Source organism: Colius striatus, chromosome 3 (assembly GCF_028858725.1).
Source record: "Colius striatus isolate bColStr4 chromosome 3, bColStr4.1.hap1, whole genome shotgun sequence".
Lineage (NCBI taxonomy): Eukaryota > Metazoa > Chordata > Aves > Coliiformes > Coliidae > Colius > Colius striatus.
The window spans coordinates 95,829,108-95,856,984 of NC_084761.1; the positions used below are offsets into that span (position 1 = coordinate 95,829,108).

At 37.2% G+C, this 27,877-nt stretch overlaps 1 protein-coding gene across 1 annotated transcript in view; it reads right to left on the reverse strand.

Annotated features, from left to right (window-relative positions):
• The window catches only part of CTNNA2 (catenin alpha 2), a 524,185-nt gene that overhangs the window by 57,093 nt on the left and 439,215 nt on the right, over nucleotides 1-27,877 (reverse strand). Inside the window, exons 10-12 of the mRNA XM_061992337.1 lie at nucleotides 9,583-9,675; nucleotides 9,155-9,311; nucleotides 5,073-5,273 (exon numbers count right to left, since the gene is read on the reverse strand). Of these exons, the coding sequence (XP_061848321.1) occupies nucleotides 5,073-5,273; nucleotides 9,155-9,311; nucleotides 9,583-9,675 (451 nt within the window). The remainder of the gene's footprint in view (nucleotides 1-5,072; nucleotides 5,274-9,154; nucleotides 9,312-9,582; nucleotides 9,676-27,877) is intronic.

Genomic DNA, 27,877 nt, shown 5'->3' on the forward strand with positions numbered 1-27,877 from the left:
TGAGCTTGGAAGAGACTGAGGAGTGACCTCATTAATGTTTACAAATACATAAAGGGTGGGTGTCAGGAGGATGGAGCCAGGCTGTTCTCAATGATAGAACAAGGGGCGATGGGCACAAGCTGGAACATAAAAGGTTCCAAAGAAACATAAGGAAAAACTTGTTCCCTGTTGAGGTGAGGGAGCCCTGGCAGGGGCTGCCCAGATGGGTTGTGGAGTCTCCTTCTCTAGAGACATTCAAACCCAGCTGGATGAGTTCCTGTGTGACCTACTCTAGGTGGTCCTGCTCTGGCAGGGGATTGGACTGGATGAGCTTTCAAGGTCCCTTCCAACCCTTAAGATCCTCTGTGATCTCCTTCTTATCAAAGCCAATGGGATACTCTCAGCTGGCTTTAGTCACTAAGACAGGGCGCTGATCAGTATGGGAGATCTCAATATTCAGACATAAACTGTGTTCTCTGTTTTATCTTTCTTGCTTTGCTTTCTGCACTTTTCATCCCCTTTAATCTCCTCTCTCTTCCTTTCCATCTTTCTCTCCTTCCCTTTTTTTTTTTTTATGGACCTTCAATAGCAGGATAATCTCAAAGTTCTCTACAAATGCTGCATACCAATGGAACAATATAACAGGAGACATTTGCATAGTCTTGCCTACAGATCCCAGGGCTGCATCTGACCCTGGTTCTACTCACTGGGCTCCCATCTGTGGGCTGACATCCAGCCTGCCCTCAGGACATCCCTATCCCCAAGAAGGTGCCTGATGCCCAGGACTGGGCCTTGCTCTTTAGGAAACTAAGCTAAAGTAAAACTTCACAGTGTCCTAAAAAGCAAACCAAAAAGTATTAAACCCTGAAGCTCTGGTTTACTCCTGCAAACAACAGATTAGGTTTTTTTTGTTCCCAGCAAAACTTGTAGACTCTGTGGTTTATAGTTTTCATCTTGGATTTATAAAAAAGTCAATAAGTGAGAGTTAATTTTTTGTTTTAGTTTTAAGGGAAAATAGAAGTACACAATTTAAAAAATACATTAACCAATATGTCACTCCCTAATACCCCTGTCAGAGATAAGAACCTAGCCTCCACCAAACACTTGGCTATAAAGGCAGTTGGCTAGTCAAGTGAAGGCAAGAAAGCACTAAAACACTAAAAAAACCCATCTCCCATATACTCCAAAGGCTGTAAATGAAAATAACAATCAAATAAAGTTTTAAAATGAGACTAGTTATTAAAGTAAGGTCTGCATAGTTTCAATTTCTCAGAACCTACTGATACCATTTTCATTAAAGGTCGGGTTTCTAAACCCTGGAAAAAAATTAGCAAGGAGTTTCTCTTTATAAAACAGTGTATCCACATTTCTGGATTAAACCCAGTACTAATGTGACAACATTAAATTCCTGAATAGAAAGACTTAACAGAGGGCTTTCCTTCCCTGAGCTGATAGTTACAATTGCATCATAATTATAAGAGAATTGTAATGTGCTTATTTCCCTTCCATTGCATTTAACTAATTCTTTTCCCCCTCAGCTTTCAAAAGTGCTTGATTTAAAAATAAAGGTTCAACTAAAAAGAAGGAGGAACAAAAATGAAAAAGATAAAGTGTTCATCATTGTGTTTCTCTCAGAGATTTTGTTATGTGCATCTGTGCTGAAACCCGACTCTTACCATTCTTGAGTATTTGATAAACTGATAAACAGAATGAATATAGAACTGTAAGTGTTCACACATCTTGTACCTCTACATTTTGTAGCTACACTTAACAATTCTGGGTGGGAGGGCAGAGTATAAATGGGCAGGGAACAGAATGGTATAAAGAGATTTAAATACCATTTTCACCACTTTATTCTAGGGTGACAAAATGAGTCAGTAAAGTCTATCTTTTTTAATCAACACAGAGAAACAATAACCAATGCCTTTGCAAATGGCCTCAAAAGCTGCAGATAGAAATTGTGCTATAATATTAATAATCTACATTCATGTCAGGCATGAATTTTTTTCAGCTTCATTGACTCCATTGAATTTGGCCCCAGTCTGTCTTCTGAACTTCTGTTGCATAATTTGTACATGAAAAACCATTCTTGACATATAAAATATATATTTTAAACTACTCATTAAGTTACTTATATTTTTAATACAAAATAAGTAATACCTTGGACTTTAAAGCTCAAGGACTCGGTCTTAAGTATTGAATCCCAGCATTACCAAGCTGATGTTGTCAAGATGCATATAGTTCAGAGCTTCTAGTACTTGGTTATAAGTCAAAATATATTAAAAATTCCATTAAATATGGAAAGCAAGTGTTTATTGTGCCTGTTATCGATCTACATTAACTGTGTTTTATAACTGTCAGTTATTCTCTTGAAAAATCATTCATAAAAAAATTTTACAAAAAATTAGGTCAGAAATGTTAGCTAAATAAAAAACCTGAAGATAGTTTTTGCTGAATAAAGAAACCTTAGTGATAGGAAAAATTCTTCAAAATCTCTTCTTTACCAAAAGGAGACTTTAACACAAGAGTGCAACAAAATATTTGACCCCATCAAACCCAATAGATAATTTTATTACTTTAATACCAGTTCATAGACTGTTTCAAATAATCTAAATTTACAGTACTCATTCCATTGATCTCTTGTTGAGTAATAATAAAAAAGGAGACTACTAAAAACAATTTTCAGACTCATTTTTACTTCTCACAACTAAGAAACATGATACAATCAGAATCACTAAACTTTGAGGAAAAAAATAAGCCAATTATCTTCAAGCTGTATATGGCCAAATCTCAACCCTCTGGGTTGAAGCTTCTGACTTCATGTAAAGTGAACAGAAATGCTGCATAGGAAACAGCTGTGTAGAGCTAGAGTGTGTATCATAGGCTGAAGAACATGTTACTGATTCTGATCTCTTCCCAAAACTGTCTCTGCAGCTCACAATAAAAAAAGTCTGTGAAAGTTAATTTCTAGCAGTATTGAAGCATTGATGTCAATCTACAAGGATTTCAGGTCTTCAAGGCACAACTTTCTAGTCATAATCGCCATTGCAAGCACCCAAACTTCAGCTGTAATTTCCAATAAATCACAATGAAAGGTCAGAAAAAGAAAAAATTCTTGATTTCAATCATTGGGATTTATCTGTGCTAATAAGGCTTGAGATCCCTTTTAGGGCTAAATGATAACAAGCTGGAGATAGGAACAACACAATAAGTAATATTAAATCTTCCGAAGCCCAAGGGTCTAGAGGACAAGTCTGATGAAGAGCCTGGAGAAAAGGAAGCTGCAGGGAGACCTTCTCACTCTCTGCAACTACCTGACAGGAGATTGTAGCCAGGAGTGGTTAGTCTCTGCTCCCAAGCTCTGAGAGACAAGACAAGAGTTAAAGACCTCAAGTTGTGTCAGGGAAGATTGGAGAGTGGGAAAAAAATTCTTCCTCTAAAGTATTGTCAAGCCCTGGCACTGGCTGCCCAGTACAGTGGTGGAGTCCCCACCCCTGGAGGGATTCAAAAGATGTGTAGATCAGGCACTTATGGACATGGTTTAGTGATGAAAGTGTCAGTGCTGGGTTAATGGTAGGACTAGATGATCTACATTTCTTTTCCAACCTAAATGTGTGTGACTTCCTGTGTGTGCAAGATTATTTTAGCTTGTTTTCCTGATTTCTGTTTTCAAAGCTGACACACAGCCTGCCAGAGCGACAACAGGTTTTATTTTTCCATCTCATAGGGAGATGGCTTGGTTGTTTTTTCCTGAATGTTTCATTTGTTATGTCCTGAAGTAGTTCATTCTCATTTGTTCTTACTAAAATAATCCTGATGATTTTAAAGGCCATCTGAGCAAGGGCAGTCAGATACAAGAAGGTCAGCTCAGATGTTTTCAGACATCTATGCTACAAGCATCTATTCCATAGCTGGTCACTTGTATAGTGAGTGGAGATCTAGTTCATAAAGTCAATTAAATTCAAAGCATGATTCATCCAAACAAATGCAGAACACTGCTTTAAGATGAGAGTACTTGATAGTACTGCCTGCACTGAACAATTCAGACGCACGTACCAGTAGACAATACTGAGCAAAAAGGAGCCTAAAATAACCAGCGTAGATGTAATCACCTACACTTAGATGAATCCAACCCTTGCTCTGTGAAGGCAAAAACAAGCTAAAATTAAAAAACTCTGTGCTTTTTCCCAGTCTGTGCATCTATCAGACTTTTATATAATTTATTTATTTTATATAATCTAGCAGACTTTTGTATTTCAGGTAATTCAGGTAATTTACTTTCAGTTGCTCCAATGTATTTTCAATGAAAAATTGTTTTGTTTAGAAACACAAGTTCAGTCACCAACAAGTACATTTGCCTGCACAGACCACAGAGTAATGTTTGTAATGATTTTCTGGAGACACATAATATATAATCAACCAACTCAGAAAGAACTTGAAGAAAAAGCTGTGCATTATTTACTCAAATAATTGAAACTTTGATGAATCACAGAGTGGTAGGGGTTGGAAGGGATTTCTAGAGATCATCCAGCCCAAGCCTCTGCTAAAGCAGGTTCACCTCAATCAGGGGATAGAGGAGCATGTCCAGGTGGGTTTGGAAACCTCCCAAGAAGGAGCCTGCACACCCTGCCTGGGCAGCCTGGGCCAGAGCTCCCTCACCTGAGCAGCAGAGAAGTTTTTCCTTGTGTTTAAGTGGAACTTTTTGTGTTCCAACCTATGTCCTTTACCCCCAGTGCTGTCACTGGAAACTATAGAAGAAAGTGCTGCACCATCCTCTTTACATCTACCCTTTAGATATTTATGAATGTTGAGGAGATTCCCCCTCAGCCTTGAGTCTAAACAGATCCTGCAGACCTTCGATCATCTTGGTAGTCCTCCCTCTATGATGCAGACTAGTCTTGAATCACATCTCTTATATAGCTCTTTACCACATGACTTCTGCACTAGCATTGTGTGACAAATAATGAATAATGGTCATTAATTTGTTGAGTTTTATCTTGTTTCAAGCTTAGGTTCCCCTCTGAGTTACAGATCTCAGAGCTAACTGGAAGTTTTAAGTGACTTAATACTGAAAATATTTCAGGTAAGCTTACCAGTTTCAGAGAGCAGCTTTGTAGCTTCCAGTACCTTCTCAGTATAAACTCCAGTTTCATAGTTTTCCATCTCTGCATTAATGATGTGAATAACTCTGGCTGCACGGCCTCGGATGGCACCCGCAGTTCTGTCCAGTGTATCGACATCCCCCTCTTGGAGAGCAATCACACACTTATTCACATCTTCCAATATATGGTTTTCTGGAATGCAGGAAAAAAAAAAAGAAAATAAGGCTCATTACATTTAGTTATTCCTCATAGCAAACCTTTCTCATTTGGGTAAACTGCAAATGTCAGTACATTGAAAAATTGATGTCTGTCCTTATCCAGGTCTGCAAAACAAATATCATTCTGTGATACTCTGCTGCATAACAGCAAAAATCCCAAGTGTGATATTTATCTTTGAAAGGGACTGAGCTATGTCCTCTCACCTGTATTGTGAGCACCAACCTGTAATTCTTTGACAATCAGTCATAATAATTTCAAACATGACACACAATTGTATCATAATGAAAACATAACACAGGTCAATACAAAAAGGAAAGGAGTCTAATATTATGTAGATGCTCTAATAAACAGTTTGGCAATTTTCTAAAGATGAATTTATACATTCCCATAAATATATAATATGTATGCCCAAGTAAGTTAGAAAATAAACCATTTTGAAAAGACAACAGCAAACGCTGTTTATAGATAGCAGGGAGCCTGTGCATGAGCAGTTCCATCTCCTTTACTCCACCTAGGCTACAGATGAAGCTGTGAATTTTTCATGACACATAGTATAATTGTATGTGACTGTGTACATTCTGAAGTAAGAGTTGACAACAGTGAGTCTGCTCAGATGATGTATTATCAAGTAGCTTTACTGAAACTTTGGGAGCTGCATTGCTTTTCTCATCTCAGAGTCAGGCCACTATCAACTCTCATGTGCTGCAGTACCATAGTTTATGCAGTATTCTCACATACAGATAATGTGAAAGAATGAAGCAGATCTTGACTGGAATGAAGCATATTTTCACTAGGCCAGGCATTATTTCCCTGTAGCCAGCAGAGTAAAAAAACATTTCAATAAAACTATGACTGAATTTCCTATATGAGCAAAGTTACTCTGAGAAATTCAGAGACTCTAAACAACTTCCTTTTCTATCACAGACACCACTTAACTGAAAATGAAATGCTGTTTGTGCAGTAGTAATTAATCAGTTCACCAATTGCTTTTTATTAATTGTTGTTGGACACAAAACTATAATGACATACTAATCTTCACTGTTAAAAATCCCACAGTTGGATCATTTGAGGGATTCAGAATTGTTTTACATGATGTTGAAATTTAGACTATAACAACTCTGAATGAAAAATGAAAGTCCCCTGAGCTATGAATCAGTGACTTGCAAGGCAGAATTCTTTGTTTAAAAAACTCCCCATCCATATTTTAGGAAAAAATTTCTTTGCTAAAATACTTCTTCCTTATTTCCTCCTCAACATCAGCAATTTTTTTACCATGGCATAGTCAACAAGCAGTGCCCTATGGATTTGCACTGGCAAGGCATTTGGAATGTAAAGTAACTGATTAAAATTATGGTTGTTTTTCTTCCAGTTGCCACCACAGTGATACAAAACACCATCAAATGTGACACTCATTATTTAGAGAAGGTGGCATTTCATAGAATCATAGAATGGTAGGGTTTGGAAGGGACCTTTAGAGATCATCTAGTCCAAACCCTTCGCAGAAGCAGGGTCACCTAGAACAAGTCGCATAGGAACATGTCCAGGTGGGTCTTGAAGACCTCCAAGGAAGGAGACTCCACAATCTCTCTGGGCAGCCTGTGCCAGGGCTCCCTCACCTGAACAGAGAAATAGTTTTTCCTTATATTTAAGTGGAACTTTTTGTATTCTAGCTTCATCCCATTATCCCTTGTCCTGTTGCTAGATACCATCGAAAAAAGGGACACCCCAACCTCCTGACACCTATCATTTAGATATTTGTAAATATTAACGAGATCTCTCTTCCTCTTCTCCAGAGTGAATAGCCACAGGTTCCACAGCCTTTTCTCATAAGGAAGTGTCCCTGCATTGGACTCTCTCCAGAAGTTCTCTGTCCCTCTTGAGCTGGGGGGCTGAGAAGGGGACACAGTACTCCAGATGAGGCCTCACCAGGGCCAGAGTAGAGGGGGAGCAGAACCTCCCTCGACCTGCTGGCTACATTCTTTTTGATGCATCTCACAATGCCATTGGCCTTCTTTCATGAGGTACATTTAACCAGATGCTAGTTTAACATCCAAAAATAAAACTGCCCTGTGTAAACGGAGGCTTCTAAGCTTACAGCTTGCTTCAACCAGCTTTCTGAATATATCAGATATTTTCTTACATTGAACAGAGATGTCTGTGGGCAGTATCACAAAAAATCTAAGCCCGACAGAAATACTATGTCTAAGTTGCTCTCTGAAGTCAAGACTATGTCAGAAAAAAATAGGATTAGAGAAAAACAAAAATAAAAATGTCATCTCTACAGACAACTTCTGGTTTTACACTCCAAGCAAACATTTGTAACGAACAAAGTCCTCAAAGAAATAACTAAATGGTCATTTAAGCAAGTTTGCTGTCACTTTGGCTTGCGGACTAGATCTGCAGTTTACAGCTTGGTGTGCCCTTTCAATGTAGAACTAAGTCTGTTGAAAAGTGTTTGCCAGCTTCAAAACTGAAAAATCTATCTGTTACCAGATCCTCAAGTACCCTTTTATTCTGAGAGCTCACTTTCATTTTCTTGTCATGACTTTCAGTAAACACTCTAGCAGCAGTGTTGGACAGTGAAGTGTAATTACACTAAACCAAACCATCTTCCTGTTACTAATAATAGTGAAATAAAACAAAAAAAAAGAAAAATATGGATTTTTAAAAAATATAAGGTGGGTTTTTTTCTCCAAACATCTTTAACTTTTCATAGGAAACTTAGGAAACATCATGGAAAAGAATGTAAAATGAAACTTAAAATTAAAGCCAAGTTATCTCCTGAAGTTTGGCTCTTTTGAGATGTTAGAATAAGCTGAGCACACTTGGCACACTCTATGTCCTTATTCACAGAATCATAGAATGGTAGGGTTGGAAGACACCTTTAAAGATCATCTAGTCCAACCCCCAACAATGTTATTCCCAACAATGAAATTCCACTCTTTCAAACTGTAATAGGGAAATGGTTTTTTTTTCTTTTTGTTCTGCAGTCGTCAATTAACCCAAGACATGCAGCACTTGACAATTATAGTACTCGTTGTATATGACTATATTGTAACATATTCTATCAGAAGTTGCAACACTTCATAAGGAGAATGGAGGATAACCTGTGATCCAAAGAGTCAATTTCCTTTCTTCATGTAAGGATGTGGACACTTTGTGTTTGTAGAACTTGCTTTGCACTGTAATCTTTCCTAGCAAGGTCAGAGAAGTGCAAAGATGTGCTGTTTCTTATACTACTTTACTCGTTCTCTCTGTTTTGTTGCACTGTTACATTAAAAATTTAAGGATCCAGAAGTGCTTCCCAAATCTCTGGAAGTATGTACATTGATCATGTCTTGATAACATGCCTAGATGGGACTATCATGCAACATTTGTCTGTTTCTCTCCTTCATATCCATCTTCAGGGCCTGGCAACCTGGTATGCATGACCAGGGTCCCACAACTGAATGGTACATCTAACCTACTATTTAGACACAGTTGATCTGAGCAAAGCTACAAGATAAAAGAAACTTAATCTTTCCTCCTCGTGTCTGTGACTGCACAAGGATCTGTCACAGGTCTGGAATACATTTTTAAAAGGTGGTCAAAAATCTTACTTTTTGGCTGAGTTGAAATAAAACTTCATTAGAAACAGAAGTAGAAATAAGATATTATTTTCTGGGAGGTGAAAAATTAATCATTGCTATCAGGGATTATTTAGTATGTCTTCTACCAAGTGTAGAAGATCAGCACTCCAATAGAGACAGATTAATGGACTAATGATGCTTTAGTAATTACAACTTTTCACTTCTCCAAGCCATTACTTGCATTTAGAAATGGATTTTTTTAGACGAGTCCCTTGATCCCAGTACCTGAAACAGAGAGGAAATCATCCACTGAAGTGATGTCATCAACAGCTTCAGTGAGAACTCGCACTTGTTTCTCCCACTGATCTTTAAAGACATCCATGTTGTCCTGTGCTACTTTGCTCTGGGGTCTGGCAGCCAATGTTAGCGCAGCATTTATTACCTGTTATTCAAAATCATTTGTTATGAGGAGTGTCAACATTTTTTAACAAGGGAAAAAACAAATAGATTACAGACCCTGTTAAAAATACAGCATTACACCACATTTAATATGCAGGTCTCAAAATATGAATGGGTTTTTTCACAGCTCATGGAAAGCAGGCAACAATGGAATGATGAAGGTAAAGTTATAATCTTCATCTAGGCTGTTTTCCCCATCTCAGTTAATAGATCCCAAGAATTCCTGAGTACTTTTTAGGAGGAATCTTACTTACCTGTGGGCACAAACTATCAATCTGTGTTGCTGCCATACGGACTAACTTCACACCTTCTTCATTATTCGAGATTGAACAAGCCAGATTTGCAACCTGCAATCAGCAAAATGAGAATCAAGTTTTAAGCAAGTGAGATATTTTTTACCTTTCTCTTTTATTGAGCCTTGCCTAGAAAGAAATAAATGTATACAAGAAGAATGATATCACATCATCTGTGCCAGTGAACAGAAATGCATGTAAATGATTTCCTTAGTAGTAAACTGAATTCGCCATTTAATCAGATTTTTCTTTCCTCACCATCAAATGTTTCACATCCTCCTCTATATCTCAAGAAAAATCTCCTGAGAATTTTTTAGTGAATGCAGAGCATGCAGATAATTTTCTATACATTTCCTGTCCTCACTGTTTCTTTTTCCTTTTATTAACCATGTCCTTTATGAACACAAGTAAAATGAAGAATCTTTAATGTCCTAACATATGGAATTGTGCTTTTCCACCCATGAACAAAACTGATACCTTCTCTGGTACTGGGAAGTGACATATTTCCCAGGAATCTTCATTGTTTCAGATCTTGATGATGGTTTTATGCATGTTAAAATTGGTTTCAGGTGGACTTCTATTTCTCCATGATTGTCTGCTCTAAAAAGTCCATTAGCAAGAGTGTTGTAACTTGGTCATGTGAAATGACTCTGAAGGCCTTATTCTATAACATACCTGAAGATTCAAAGCTGTAGGTATCTATATGTTCTTACTCTGGCAGAGCTTTGGGAACTCTGAACCTCACATGACTTTAGAGAAGATGAAGACAGGGTAGACAGAGAGACACCTGAATAAGATCAGACCATGCCTACAGAGCTGCATCTGTATGCCTTGAATGCAAGTGACAGAGCACATTCTCCTAGTTCAAACAGTGTTTCTTGGAAAAAAAAACATTCCCAAAAGCTTTGTGCCAAGTCCATGATTCTGCCGTGGGTTTTCAAAAAAGCAATTCATATCATAGTGCACATAATTAAGTTCATCAATGATTCTTAAATCACAAATGTACATTCTGGGATGGTGGAATACAAGACATTTTTTTTAATCATCCCAAAATATGTCTCTTAATTCTAATCTGCATTAAAACAAACTTATACAATTTTAAACATGCTTCCTTGATATTACTCACTGTGCCTGAAGGCATAAGTATCAGTTGGAAATGATTCATGAATTAGTTCAAATATCCCCATCTTTCCAATTTTCCTCCAGTCTCCCCTTGTGGTATTAATCTGTTCTCATCTCCAGTACACATCACCACATTAGCCCTGGTCCATCTGTTCTGCATAGAACCTATTTCACTTCACAGTTTCGTAGAACGTGGTTTGCATATATCACGTTGCCAAAGCCCAGGGAAGAAAATAACCTAAGGCTTCAAAGAGTCTTGCAGGCATTTCCTAGTCAAGATTTTACCATAATGTTGTGATTTTTATTTTCATTTCATGGTGAGACAAATGAGTTAGTCTGTTTGTTAACAGCCTTACAGTGCTCATGTCAAAAACCATTCTCCTAAGCTGACATCTTCCAATTAATTTACCATTTTCTGCAGTCACTTCTTTGCACACATCAAACAGACCACTTTAATCTTCATGAGAAACAAAAGCTAAGCAGGATAATAATTAGTCTGCATTAATATGAGTGGAAAGTACAGACCTTAGGAACTAGCAAACAGTATTAAGTTCAGCAAAAGCCATCTTCCTGTATTTTAAATAAGTGGTTTTTCAGATTGACCTTTCATTTTGTGAATATCATGATGAAAATCTGTCCTAAGGCTTCAGATGTACCATGTATCTTACTTTTTTCTCAGAGAGCAGTGAGAAGTGTAACTGAAAAGGGCTGCATGTCATGAAATGGCAAACTATCGAGCAAGTCTTCAATTTCTCTTGGAAGAGACAGAGGAAAAACCAATGGAAATAAAACTTATTTCTTCTATTAATTACTCAATAGAATCTGATGAGATAATATGTGGATACTGTAAAGTGCTCTGGTTTTCCAAAGAAGGATACAGTCATAACCAGAGAAAGCTTTTTGCATTTAATGTAAAATAATTTAGAGTTCAGTACATTGGTTTGAATGTTACCATCAATACTGGAGTACAAATGTAACCTATTCCTAAATTAAATGTGCATCCAAACAGCATTAAAGTTATCTATTTAAAAAGGAAAAGGGGATACACAACATGTATAATCCTAATCTAAATAGTTTCTGTGGTATATTTCAAGTCTTGCATAAAAATATACATGTATCATCAGCAGTCAGAAAGTCAGATACGTTCAGAATTCATCAGGGAGTATGCTAGCCTGTACCATGGGAAGATCTGATTATGTCAAATAAGCACAGAGATAAGCAAATCCTACAAAGGTAGATGCAATCTGGATAAAATTGAATTTTGGAACTATAAATCAGAAATACTATGACCTCACCCAAAACTTATTTTTAAAACATGGCAAGAAATAGACATTTCTTGCTAAAGTCTACATTTTAGTGCCACCATTTAAGCATAGATCTGAGACATAGTACAAGTTTAAATGCACTCAATCACCAGATATGACACTGTTTCATTATTTTGATTGACTTTGTTATCAACTACACAGTGAAGTTACAATCAATTAAGATTCTTGGCACAGCAATGTCCATATGCATGCTCTCAGTCAACAGAAACCGTAAGGTAATTCACCATGCTTTAGCCTACTACAAATTCAGCAACCTCAAGTATTTTTCTTACCTAAAACCATGACCAAAACAGCTTAGACCAAATTCCACCTCAGTTAGCTGAGACACTTTGGTTAGATGCCAAAAGGATCACTTTGGATAATGTATGAAAAGAGAAATGCACTTCCAGAGACTGTTTCAGGTCCTTGGTTGACTAACTCATCCTCTAGCTGTATCTAGATTATTAAATTTAGATTACAGCTGGCCCTGATGATTGTTGAAAAATGTATTACTGAAATAAAAGAGGCTTTAATGGTACATAATACCTTGTTTTGCATGTGCATTTTTAATATAACATATATTGCAAGGTACTCAGACTCTTCAAGGTTGGGAATTCATTTAATACATCACTCCTAAGTTGGATGGAGCAGATAGCTTGGAAAGGAAAATAAAAAGGCTGCATGTTATCATAGCTACCAATTTGCCAAACCTTTGATTTGACAGCCTTTATCTTTACGCTTCAAGTGCTCTGTCTCCATCAAAGCATTGAAGAGGAGACTTCATGAGAGGCTGTGGAAGAAACTAGGTAATTAATATTTCCTTCTTTTTTCTTTTTTTTTTTCTGTTTACCAAGTTCCTCGATCATATTGAATTCACTGATTGCCTAAACAGAAACTGAGTTCCTATTAAGATCAACGTGAACTGTCTGAAAATGTATATGACTGAATACATTCCTTCTCAAAATGCATAGGGAACTTAAAATCAGTGAAACTGCTGTCTAGAAAAACATCATTGTCCAGAATGTCAAGTCTGCCAAACTACTCTTACACCATCAAAACAATTGCTAAACACTGTAAAATTGTCCTGCAAGGGCATGGAAAACTGATGAGCATGAGAAGAAACACTAAAGTCCAGTGATGCTGCATTTTCCTGCAATCACAGAATCACAGATTTTTAAGGGTTGGAAGAGACCTCAAAAGATCATCCAGTGCAACCCTCCTGCCAGAACAGGACCACCTAGAGTAGGTCACACAGGAACTTGTCCAGGTGAGTGTGGAATGTCTCCAGAGGAGACTCCACAACCCATCTGGGTAGCTTCTTCCAAGTTATTCCTTGTATTTCTTTAGAATCTCTAACTTGCCAGCTTGTACCCGTTGCCCCTTGTCCTATCATTGGACATCACTGAGAACAGCCTGGCTCCATCCTCCTGACATCTGCCCTTTATGCATTTTAAGATGAATGTTGTCACCTCTCAGTCTCCTCTTCTCCAAGCTAAAGAGCCCCAGCTCCCTCAGCCTTTCATCTTAAGGGAAGTGCTCCTCTCGCTTCATCATTGTGGCCCTCCACTGAACTCTCTCAAGCAGCTCCTTGACCTACTAATCACAATCATTCTAATACACCCCAGGATGCCATTGGCCTCTTTGGCCACGAGGGCACATTGCTGGCTCATGCTCATCCTGCTGCCGACCAGCACCCCCAGATCCCTCTACTACACTCTAACAATTCACTCCCCAATCTGTACTGGTACATGGGGTGATTCTTTCCCAGACACAAAACTACACTTGCCCTTGTTGAATTTCATTAGGTTTCTCTCTGCCCAACTCTCCAGGTATCACTGAGTGGCAGCACAACCTTCTGGTGTGTCAGCCACTCCCTCCAGTTTAGTATTGTCAACAAACTTGCTGACAATGCCTCTGTTCCCTCAGGAAGGTCAGTAATGAATAGACTGAACAGTACTGGTCCCAGCACTGGCTCCTGAGGGACTCCACAAGACACAGGTCAATGCCATATTAACTTCCTCTGCCTGCACCTCACTAGGTATCTGTCTTTAATTATGTAAATACTTCCCTTAGTTTCAATTATTCAAAATATATGCAGGATCAGTCCCAATAAAATGTATTTGCTTGTATTTCAGCCTCAAGAAGTTTTCTGCTGTATAGAGGTAGGGAAGGACTTTCTTTCTAATGCAGATTTTTATTACCGTTGTTGAAAGGACATGCCAAGGATGAGATTTATCTAAAGATATATTTATATGGCAGCTGAAAGTGTAAGTTCTGTATGGGTAGTCAATGCGTACATTAGTTTTTCATTAAGTAGCAACTGAAGCATGGATTAGCATTTTTTCATTGCTCTTGCCACAGATACCACTTAGGACAGGAAAACTTTATTTCTGCCAAATAAAATGCACTCCAAGTTAGAAAAGCAGTCAGAGATCTTTCATAGCAATATACTTTCTCTTTACACTAATGACAGTCAGGTGTAGTTATATTTCATTGTGTTTTGAAACTAGACTATTTCCAATTTTGACTTGAAAAAAAAATGTTCTATACTTTGCTTCTAAATTAAATTCAAAGATTTAACATGGCCACTATGATTTTAATGTAAGTGAAAAGGTCCAAAAAAGAAATTCATCGTTTAGAGTAAAAACGTAAAAAAACGGAGCAGTATATGCTATAGCAAAGGAGCAATATCAACACAAAGGCTGCAGATTATTGCAGCTAATGTATGTATTCTATGATTTTTTTACCTTTCATTCTTTTTTCCAACCATAGATTGTTGAGAAGAAATGATACCAGAAAAATAAAAAAGCTATATTCAGTTTCCCCAACCATTTAACCATTCTAGGATAGAGAATGCAACTAATTTCTATCTTAGTTCTTTGTATTCTTGGGCTGAATGATCTTTCAAGGTCCCCTCCAATCCTTAAGATTCTGTGATTCTGTGACTCCGTGAAATATGTTTGAGTTTGGTTGGTTTGGTTTTCTTTTTGTTATAGATGTTTTTCTTATTTTTTCTATAATTAAGAGATGAAAATATTAAGAAGACAAAAATCCACAGCCAGTTATTAATTTTTTCAGGGAAATACAGAATAGCTTAAAGAAACCCAAGATACTGTGAGTCTTATCTGTCTGCACCATACATTTGAGCAACTGCAACCTTCTGCGTTATTCAACTTGAGTTGAAGGTGGTTTAAGTCAGGCTTTGTAACATTCACAGTGGACTACAGCCAAGCAAATAATCAATTACAGTGTTTCAGCTGATGAATATAAGTTGATGAACTGTAGTATCTTAACTATTTATAATTATTTATCCATCCACTTAGTAATTTATCCAGATAACATTACAATCTCCAAAGCCTTCAAAGTTTTGACATATATTAATGTTGGTATTGGCGTAGGCAGTCCAGTGATATTCATGGTGCCACTAATAAGATATTTTTTTCTAAAGGGGAGCACAGAGTTGAAGCTAAGTTACACAAGATCTCCAACTTATTTATCCTCACTCTATGCACTCAAGCATTATATTATGAGCAAAACTATTTATCAGAAGATGGGATGTTTTTGCACATACACGAACAAGTGCCAAAAATCAAAATGTCACCGAGAGTACATATTGCAGCAAATTCCTCTTCCTCTTCATGCACTGCAGTGCCAATTTGTACTACCATGGAAATATCAGACCAAAGTCTCTTTCTCAGTACCAAACCCTGAACGTATTTAATATAAAATGCTTGAACATTTACAATACTGTGGACATAGCTAAGCAGGTTGGTAGCAGCAGGATGGGAGAAAGCTACAAAGAATTTTAAGCGTAACAGTTTAATGTTTTATTTCATGTCTTATATGTTGCCCACTGAACTGATGAAAAACTCTTTGCACTTCTCAAAAAGTCAATAGCATATTCACTCATACTTACTACAGGAATAAGGCTTTTCCACTCATTCAAAGTCCCTTCAGACTTTCTTTGTATCAAATTTAGTTGGAAGAGCTTTAAGAGATTTCTGCTTTTGGTAAAGTTCAAAGTAACTCTGACTTGAATAAATTCAGTGACTCTTAGGCTGAGATTTTTGATAGAAACTCAACAGTGTTAGAAGTTTCATGTGTACTGAAAGCTCAATTCAAAATGCCAAAATCCTAGCCTTGGATAGTTTCCATGAAGTGTTGTTAATGCAATCTGAATCTCCTCCATTTTCTAGGATCACTATGGTATATGCCATGATTATTACCTGTAAGATGGAATAGAAGTGAGATAAAAAATGAAACATCTTCAAAATTCTTCTACTTCACTATTTTCACAACTGAATAAAAGACATTGGCTTCTGTTACATTTGACATCTGCCAGTAAAGAATACAAGAGTTATGTCTGATGCTGTACTTTTAATATTACACAATAATAATTATTTTAGATATGAACAAATACCTGTTCACTAGAAGGAAATACTTTTTCCCCCTCTCTTTTTAGATGGAATTTGACCATAAAGCTCTCTTCCTGAAACAGATCAAGTATTTACACCACATTGACAAACTCCAACTACTATAAACATGCCTGATTGCAAGCACAAGAAACTCCCAACTGTGGTCCAAAGATCTAACAAAAGGGGTATGATACTAAGGTGTATCTGAGATTTTAGACCCACTTTCCAGGTCGCTGTGATTTCTCAGTTGAATCAGCCCAAACATTCTCTACAGAAAATGGGGGAAAGCAAATTGATTATGAAAAAGTGATTATTTCAGAGCATGTTTCAATATTCATCCAGGAAAATAATTCTGGATACTTCTTAAGTTTCCCTTGTAAAATTATTCAAGCAGTGTTGATAGGCACTTTGATCAGAGTGCTGCCCAGAATCATTAACCTCAGTCCTCAGCTAGAACAAACATGCTCAGGGCTCTTGCAGTCACCATACATGAAGACCCAATCCTACAATTAAAAGCCTAGGCATACGTCTACTAGAGGTTCTTTGTCCAACTATACCTCTAAATAGTTTGAAATTGAAATACTTAGAAAAATGGGTGCGGGTGTTGATTCCCAGAGCTGGAATTAATGGAAATGATTCCTGCTTTGACAAAAAAACCCCAACTCCCTAGTAATTACCGACAATCCTCCCTTGTTATCTCAAGTGTGCTCCACAGGCATCCCGCTGGAATACAATTAATTGGTAGTCAGTAGTAGTGGGGAACCCATATGTATGCCAGATGAGCAGGAGGGAAGGAGATGTGGACAGCAGAAAAGAGCTTTTCTCTAGAGGTTCACTACCACAGGAGTTGGGAATTACAATGGGACTCCCAGGTTCAGATATATGGGATCTCTCCCTTCAATGATTTCTCTCGCTACACTGAGGTAATTTCTGATTTTTTTCTGTATACATGTGTATCCATCACTGAAGAGATAAACAGCAAACAGGTGCAGTAAATCGGAAAGAGAACAAGAACATAGTTAAGACCAGATTCCTACTTTAATTTTAACTAATCTTGAGCAATATTGGACTGTCAAAATGCAGCAAATCTTTCTCCCACAAAAAAAAAGCAGCTTATAAAGCCATAGGGAATCTGTTCTCCATTGTCCACCTATTCAGGTGGGCTATGGATTAGTTATTGTGTTCTAAACCACATAGCTAACATGACTACTGCATCTAAGTAGTATAGCTGAAATGATTAGTTTGATTTAATGATTTTCTGAGTTACAGGTATGAATGCATTTTACATTGCAATGATACATATTTAATTTCTTCCTTTCATCCAAAGAAAATGCAAAATGTCCTACTACAAAATTCCTTCTGTATAGGTCAGAGACTAACAACCCAACTCTGTGCTCTTTTTACCTCTGTTAACAGGATCAGCTTATTTTTCTATTTAATCTGACAATAGATAAGGGCTTTCTTACATCATTCTTCCATACCTGGTCTATTGATACTGAAAAACAACAGAGAACAAAGAATATAGAGGAACATCAAACCTACAGCAACGTATCTGAAACATCAGACAACCAACAGAACCTTTAACCAACACTAACCATTATTCTTCAAAGAATGCAAAATGGCCAAAATAATGTCTTGTTTTGATATTCCAACAAATGGTGAAGAAATTCAGGTTGTTTGTGTATTAATCCTTTCTGGTCAATCTGCAATCAAGGCCATTGCTATTAAAATTCATAATTTAGTATGAACAATGTATACTGAAATACTCAAGGGGTGAGAGGGTAGTTGATGTCTCATGGAAATAAGATTTACAAGACTGCAATGTGCATGAGTTGATCCCATAAAACAATTTTGACAATATACAATGCTATAATGAATAGATATTAATAGCAAATAGTTACCAAAGCAATCTATCTCTCCAGTAATAGTCCATTATTTTGCCAAACTATTCAGTGACCCTAGAACAGGGATGCATGTCTGTGATAGTATAACATTACTTATGTTTATCAGGAAGCTGTATTTTGGCAGCTGTTGAAGAAAAACAGAGGACTGTGCTAGGAACTAAAAAAAGTTCAGGGTAGTAACAGAAGCTTTGAAAATACTAACACAGCATGATACCAGATACTCCAGTGTATACACAAAGCACAAATTATAATTACTGATCCCAAGAGAAACTTAACCTGTGAGTCAGAGAGAATCAATTGTAGTTAACTGACCAACGTGGGTGGATCTGAACTTGTGAAGAGACGCACAGAACAATGAGGAAATCTCCTACAGGTATGTCAGGCAGAAAAGAAAGGTCCAAGGAAATGTAGCCCTGCAATAAGCAAGACTGGAAAACTAGTAAGAATGGAAGAGGAGAAGGCTGAAGTACCCAACAACTTTTCTGCCTCAGTCTTCACCTGCAACCTCTCTTCCCACAAGTCTCTTTTGGAAAGTCCACATCTGTGTTGAATATCCCATTGAGGGAGAATTCAGCTTTTTTTTTTTTGCCTACTTGGCAGTCTGGTCAGCACAATCACTTACTTAGCCACAGCTCATGCTGCATTTGTCCAGCCATCAAAGGAAACTCCTACCATTCTGTGACTCTATGAAACACTGAAGGAGAATTCGAATATGAGGAAAGTAATGAGGATGAAAGAATGTGGGGATAGATAGAAACTGAAGATATTACAAAAGTACAAATGTGACTCACCATTATAAAAACTGGAGAAAAAAAAGTGTTGGCATTGCATGAGAAGGAAGATGGTGTGAAAGAAAACTGAGATTATCATAGTAGAGGACAAGTAGAATGGAAACTACTTTTAAAAAGAAATGAAGATTATTAGTTCCCTCTCTCATAGACAAAATCTGTGATTGCCTTCACAGGGGTGAATACTATTTACAACAGTATTTTAAAGGTTTGCAAAGTCACATTCAGAGAAAGACTGATTTTACATGTATCCAATTTTTGTGCAATATTAGTCTCTAAAATGTTCTTACAACAGTTTAGTAATGGTTCAACAATAATGCAAAATGATGTCATCTGCCCAGAAGGAGAATGTGTAGACAAGGCAACAGAACTAGATGTTCCCTTTTCCGTTCCTCCTGTCAGTATGTTTTAACCCCAACACAGAGAGAGCTCATGTTGGCTCAAAACATCATTTAGTTTACTCATCTGCTTAGTAGCTCTTTTTCCTGCTAATATATCCCACTTTCTCTTGGAATAGTCAGACTTATGTAATTATTTTTAAAATATGAGTATCTAACATCAAGAAAGAAGGACCCAGAGAATTTAACTGAAAAAATAAGATGTATATATAAGAAGTATTTCCCCATTTCTGTATTATAAAAAGTAATTACTCCTCCCTTTTTATTCTATCACTGTATAGCCATATTTCTCAGTTCAAGAGGGATAGAGAACTTCTGGAGAGAGGCCAGTGAAGGGCCACCAAGATGATCAGGGGACTGGAGCATCTTTCATAGGAGGAAAGGCTGAGGGAACTGGGGCTGTTTAGAGAAGAGGAGACTGAGAGGAGATCTTATAAATATTGACAAATATCTAAATGGTGGGTGTCAGGAGGTTGGGACATCCCTTTTTCAATGGTATCTAGCAACAGGACAAGGGGTAATGGGATGAAGCTGGAACACAAAAAGTTCCACTTAAACATAAGAAAAAAACTATTTCAGTGTTTCAGTGAGGGAGCCCTGGCACAGGCTGCCCAGAGGGGTTGTGGAGTCTCCTTCCTTGGAGGTCTTGAAAACCCACCTGGACATGTTCCTATACAACCTGATCTAGGTGAACCTGCTTCTGCAGTGGGGTTGGACTAGATGATATCTAAAGGTCTCTTCCAACCCCCACCATTATATGATTCTGTGATTCTTGTACGATCAGAAACAGAGTACTTACATGCAGTTGTTTAACAGCAGCTGGATTTATACCAGTGAGGTAACCATAGCCAAGGTACAGCCCTGAGTACTTGCACAAACTCATTTCAACAGTGAACATAATCCTAAGACACCTTATTTGTATAACACATGGTCTTTCATATATGTTAAAATGATGGAGGCAAAAGAGATGGCCCTGAGAAACCTTGCATCTTGAGCTGTTCTTACAGCGAAATAAAGGACAATGACATGAGAAGAAAAAGTATTTATATTTAGTTCCCTCTCCTCCACTGAAAGGGAATTCATTAAAAAAAAAAAGACAAAAGGCAGTATCAATTATCCAGTGTGCTGGAACTTATATTCTCAAATTATATTTTCTATTAATTTAAGGCTACATTGTTAGAGATTTTTCATCTAATTTTGTTTTTGTTATAGTGCTAATAAAAATGCTGAATTTTTCCTCTTTGTTGTAAATTCAATCCTATGGTTTATTTCATTAAAAACTTACATTCTGACTCCACTTTACATTTTATCCCTCTTCTCACATATTTGCAGCTCCATGCATGAAATCTGATTACCTTTTCAAAGGATCATCACTAGCTCATAAATATCCAAAAAACATTTGAACCAAACCAGGATTATTTCTCGTGTATTACAGTGCTGTTTCTGGCTTTTTCTTGGAATTAAAAAAAAATAAAATAAAAAAGAAACCCATATGAATGCAACTGACAAGCAAATAGTTTTAATAATTAGTTTTTATATCAAGAGCTTTTCATGTGACTTTTAGCATTAAACAAAATGGGAACAAACACATATCTAAGAAATCAAAACCAACGTCAAACTTCTAAATAGGAGTTCAGACAAAGATCTTTAATCCACTGTGCTTTGATTCATGGTCCTCTTGGTCCATTGTCTCTGCTATTAATGGCAATATCAGTGTGCATTTGTACTCTTTTGCAAACTGCTGTTTCGAAGTCTGTGGCCAGTGGGTCCATGATAAAGTTGCAGAAAGTCTCCCTACCAGTCCATCTTAATAATTTTTGAGCTTTTGATTAATTCAAAATAACAGATAAGTCTCAATGTTCCAGTGAAAATTAAATTCCAAAATTTCAATATAAACAGGCAACTGTATTGAGGACACAAACCTTATTATCCTCTTAATGCCTCAATGAGGAATGAGTTTACCTGACAGGCCACACTGAGGGATCCAAGTAGGTGAGAGATTTAATAAATTCTGTGGGAAAAGTTTCAGCTGGATATTGAAACCTCTAAGAAACTGGGATTCATAATGTCTAGTGTGTTACAGAATTATTTATTAAAAGTAATTCCTTTTTCCTACAAAACTAAAGCAACAGTTGCACATCTGAAAAATCTTTAACTATGAAGCAGGAGAGTTCCTGTGTTTCTCAGGGGCTACATATTGATTATGAGAAAACAAGTTTAGAGTAAAAAGATGTTTTAGCATACTCTTAGAGGGAGTCCTAACCTTTGTGATGTGTTGAAACTAACACTTTTTATATCACTTTGGACGTGTGAAACCCTGGTTGGACTCAGGAGCTGCTCTGGCCCTTTAGTTTTAGGTTTCTATAGGAATTTTTCAGTAAATCAACTTTAAAATTAGTCACAGGTTAATTAATTAATTATAAGGGTAGTTTTTTTCTTCTATGTTGATTAGGAAGCAATCCTTCTTCAAATTACATGCTAATTTTTCAAGATCTGTCTTTAGTAGAATAGGGTGTTGCTGGGAGTTCAGTACAGGGTCACAAAGATGACAAAGGGAGTGGAGCATCTCCCTTATGATGAAAGGCTGAGGGAGCTGAGGCTCTTGAGCTTGGAGAAAAAGGAGACTGAGGGATGACCACTTTCTTGATTAGAAATATGTAAAGGGTGGATGTCAGGAGGATAGAGCCAGGCTGTTCTCAGTGATGTCTAATGATAGGACAAGGGGCAACGAGTACAAACTGGAATATAAGAGGTCCCAGTCCAGGTGAGGGAGCACTGGAAGGGGCTGTCCAGATGGGTTATGGAGTCTCCTTCTCTGGAGACATTCAAAACCCATGTGGATGAGTTCCTGTGTGACCTACTCTAGGAAGTCTCTGGCAGGGGAGTTGGACTGGATGATCTTTTGAGGTCCCTTACAACTCTTAAGACTCTGTGGTTTCTGAAATACCATCCTGGAACAGAAGAATAATGAAAAACTTGGGAAATGCAAAGACATACAATAAAATTGAGCATTATTAAGTCTCCTTGCAGACCAGTTTCATGCTGCTTTGAGAAGCATTACTTGTTGCATCCATGAATATCCCAGATAAAGTGATGGACATTAACAATGTTTTTTTTTTAAACCCATACATTGCATATTAATGGAGCAGGAGGATTAACATCTTCCTAGGTCTATCTCTTTAGGGATAGGCAAACAAAGTTTCTTTCAGTGTTGGGAACATCCTGGCCAAGTCTCATCAGTTTTTTCAGGAGACTAGATAACACAGTAACAACCATTTCACTACACCAATATTAATATAATACTACTACAAGTTGTGGAAACTGGAGCCAAAGGAAACTTGACAGATGATGCTCCTGTTGGAAGGCAGGATCAGCTGTAACTAAGCCATTCCTGGCAGATGTTTGATCCACTTAGTCTCATGAGTCTGCACTGATACTAGTTGTATGCATTTCTACTTCTACAGAGAGAAAACAAATAGCAACAGTGTGTGAGGAGGTCAGATTTACTAGACTAACTGGAATAAATGTGCACTGAGCTGCACTCAGGGCCCATTAAAATACATATTAAGAGACTGAGTAATGACAGCAATAAGAAAAACAAAACACCCCCCCCCACCAGCAGCACAGAATTTTTCTTTTCTCTGCATATTTCTCCTTTGCAGAGTAATTTTTTAGCCAAAATCTGAGTTATTAGACTGTGAATTACGAGAACAAGGAAGAAAATATTTATCTGTTGCACAACAGTAAGGCTATTTGCATCCATTAGGACTATCTTTACATGCTTATGACAGATTCACAGAACTTTAGTACTTTTAAATGAAGTACAAACCAAAAAAGCCCTTAAAATGAGACCTACCAAGAAGCTTCATACATCAGTGTAGGCAACATTTTTAGCTAAACTAAATGTTGACGTCCCGCTGCACTTCATTTTGAGCCTGTGCATTTTTGTGCTTGAAACACCACCACAAAGGATTATTGCTTGAGTCTAAAGAATTCATCTTGTAAATTAAATTTCCACATATTACCCGGGTTCTTATGCTATTCTTCTGCATTTGAAAGATCAAAGGAACAAAAAAAATTAAAACAGATCTTTGAAGGATTTTTATTTCTCTGCCAAGTTATCTTGAGAACAGGTGACATGCTGGTTCCTCTAATCTGTTTAATGTATTGTTATTGCTGTCTCTACTCATATGTCTGTAGTATTTTAGACTCCTCTAATGACACAAATATAATGATAAAATGTTTGATCATTATTTATGTTATTTGAAAAGGACCATGGTCAACTCAATTCTATTTATTTGAAAGCCAATCCCCGTTGTCACAGTGAGAAACACCAACAGAAGCCCCGAACATAGAATCATGGAGTCATAGAATGGTAGGGGTTGGAAGGGACCTTTAGAGATCATCTAGTTCAACCCCCTTGCAGCAGGTCCACCTAGATCAGGTGGCTTAGGAACATGTCCAGGCGGGTCTTGAAGACCTCCAAGGAAGGAGACTCCACAACCTTTCTGGGCAGCCTCTGCCAGGGCTCCCTCATCTCAACACTGAAATAGTCTTTTTCTTATGTTTAAATTAAATATAGATTCTCTCAGTTGTGTGTAAGAGATAGAGGTGCTTAAAGTGAAGCTATAAACACAAACAAGCACTTGGACAGCAGAGAAATGCAGATCACATTCAGTATTTCACTCAATGACATGATTCTACAGTAGAAATACAAAACTCACTAACTCTAACATAATATGACCAAGTTTCTTCATTCAATCCAGCCAATGAGACAAAGGTAATGTACAGCAGCTGATGTATGGCAGCTTTGTTTCGCTTCAGCAAAGCTTCAGTGATTTACTCCAGCCTTGGCTCATATAACACACTCTTTAGTCAATAAATTGTAGCTTTGACAAACTGAGGGAGAAATGAATTCCACAATCAATCCACCAACGAAACACTAATGGTAGTAAATGTTGCCCTGTTTTCACTTCACTCTATGTACAATGTCATTCCAGAAATGTCTACAAGGACTCTATGTAATGGTGTCTCTGTAGTATCAGTTCATATAAAGAAAGAGGTAAATCAAACAGGATTTTCTAAACATGGAAATTGATCACCAAAGCTTTTCTTTCACTGGCATTAAAGACACAATGGTTAACTGAGGAAACTTCTGCAGTCTCTATTAAAAATGTATATATCATTACTACCAGAAATAATGGGGAATGTATTACAAAAATACATTGTTTCTATATCCCTTTTTATTCTTCTAACCTGCACCTTTTTAATGGTTAATTTGTTATGAATTCACTGAAGAGCCGTCAGCATACATTTGCACTACTACAAACTGGAATTTATTCATCTATCTGCACACTGGGATTTGTTTAGTTATCAGGGGTCACTGAACATGTAACACAGTTTTATAAACTCATATTGAACAGGGAGAAACTGCATTAGAATGAAGCCAGAATAACAATAAGCCAAAGACTCAGGTGAGTACTTGCTTCAGCTGTTATATACACATACTTTTTTCACTGTCAGAAAGCTTAATGTGACTATTTTTACGTTTTTTTTTTTAAATTCTTACCTTCTTTTCCTCATTTTTTGTTTTTTTCTTAAGCTCTTTAAAGCCCTTGACAGCTGCCATGATGACAGCCTCCTGCCAGCTAAAAGGGCAGGGGAAGGAAGGGCACAAGTGGTCTGACAGCGTGTAGCCAAACCAAGCGTATGACGGGGTTTTGCCCCAGAGACACTGATTCCCAAATGGCAACACACGTTGCAACTTCTTGGTGCTAAAAGCTTCTAATGCTACTTTTTGCTCTTTCTTCAAAAATTCTGGTTTGCTTTCAAATCATTGATTCTTTTCTTTCTATATGTTTAGCATTACATGGTCATCAGCTTCAGTAGAATTAATCCTGATTTATATCAGCATGAGTGACAGGAGAAATGAGCTCAGTAGTTGGAGGGTAACAGCTGTTGGAAGGGTTTATTTGCATAAACACAAGGAAATCAATTTAATTTCTGAGTCAAGGAAACATAACCTACCCTAGGCAGTTCCCATCTGAGAAAGTACCTTTTCTGAGAAAATGACAGTCAAATATTCTGTAAGCTATTACCCTCTACCTGTTATACTAACATTACACTGTATTCTTAAGAAATACATCAAGAAACAATGTAAAATCCTACAGAATTGTGTAGTAATATTAGAATGCCTCCTGAATTAGGTTGTGAATATATTTCTGCAAAGCATGTTCATCTGTTCAGTTAAAACCACCAAAAAAGAAATAAAACACCACACACAGAAACAGAGGTATTCATGCAGCTGCTCAGGATTCTTTGTTTATGAGAAATTCGAAGGAAAAATACGATTCTGTTTATCACTCGAGACCAAAATTCCTAAATTTTGTTTTCCTAGCTGTCAAATCCCAATATAAATGATGGTAAACAGACCTGCACTGACAATATTTGAACAGAACATATGTCGAGAAAACACTGGTGTACTTAAGATCAGCTTTACTCATTTTAGAAGTTCATAGAGGAACAGCTGATTTTCACATTGTGTTATTCCCAGTTTAGGCAAGCATTCAATCTGAGAAGCGAGCACAGAGGTGATTTACATTTAATATCTCGATCTCATTTCAAGAGAATGACTTAAACGCAAACACAGTCAAGTTGAAAGTCTTAATGTTCTACTTGAATTCACATGATTTATGGGAACCGAAAAAAAAACCCAACCAACCCCTATGCTATTTCAGCAGGCTGAGAAACGCTAGTTTCATCTACATGGGCTAAAAGAACTCAAATTCAAACAACAGAGAAACTAACATTTAACACTCCAGCTGACATTCGACACTGACATTCAAATGAACATTTCAGCTAAGAATAAATCTTCTTTTGACAAATCCTAAATAGAAAATAGGGCAGATACTGCATTCCTTTATACTGGTATAATTAGACATACTGGACTGAACTCATGTTCTTACTCTGGATTTGTGCAGTGAAACTGAAGCCTACCCTTCAGTCTTAAGAAAAACACCAAATATACCGCTGAGAGGGCTCAAGTGACAGTTCTTTTCCCCAAGAAACATTGTTCAAACCAGAATTAAGAAAAGATGTCCAAATATAACAGTACAAGCTTGCAGTATTACCATGAAACATTTAAAAGTATTTGAAAGCATTTTTATTCACTTTCAGAATCACTCATTGGCTTCAGTGAGTTGTTCTTCACATTTGAATTGCGCTCTTTTATTCCCAAATGGCCCGGGGAAGAATCGGTTTTCCTTTTTGGTTACTAAACAGGTCTATTTTTCAAAGGATGTCAGTATTTGCTTTCCAGTTCTTTATATATCATCTCTGCATATGCAAGGTGACCATATAATGACAAAAGCTGACAATCCTTGCTTGCACTTCTGTGTTCCTGCCTCCACAAGACCCTTGTGCTTCCTTGTATATCAAGGTCAGACAGTGTGGAGGAGGAGTTAGTCCCTGCCATGCTGGTATCAAAATGAAGAAAAGCAAAGCTGATCACTCCTAAAACCAACCTGATGAGCTTGCTTTCCAGACAAAAGCTAATATATGTCAGAATACAGGCTTCCACAAAGCTCCTGAAACATGGGAGAAGACAATGCAAATCCTAACACCACAAGCTCCAAGCACCTCCTTGAGAATCAGCCTTTCATAAGTTCTCTAGCATTTACTTGGCAGAAGCTCTTTATTTATTAAATACACAAACTCTTATTTTCTCCACTCTAATTCTGAGGAAAACCCAGTAGCTGAGCCAATTAGAAAGGAATTCCTACCCAGTCCAAATAATAGCTACTCTTAACAAACTTGAGAACAATTTGAGAGGATTTTTGGGACTAGAGGTTTCCTCTCTAGATTGCTGGCACACAGACTGTTTCAAATTAACTAAAATAATCATCTTCCTTAATATTCACTGATAGCACAGCTGCTGCTATCAAATAATTTTCTTCTTTAACAAGCTAAAATCTCTGTAAAAAGGGTAGATAATGTATAATTAACCAATCTAAATTTGGTGAGCATTTTAACTCATCAGGAATGTCTCAATCTTTTTTTTTTTAGTAGACAAAAGATAAGTTCTCTGTAAGGTAAAGTGCTGTCAAAGATGGATCAGAGACACCAAGGATAACAGTTTTTTCTGATACATGAGTTTTTACAAATTACTTCAACATGTCAGGTGGTTATGAAGTTTGGAAGGGAGGAGCAGGGAGGGCTCAGCTTCTGTCTGTAACATTACAGATTTGAAACTCGGTTGCTATAGCTGATGAAAAACTTGAGTATCAAAATCATATGATATATTTTTTCTTGATTTTAACAAAATCT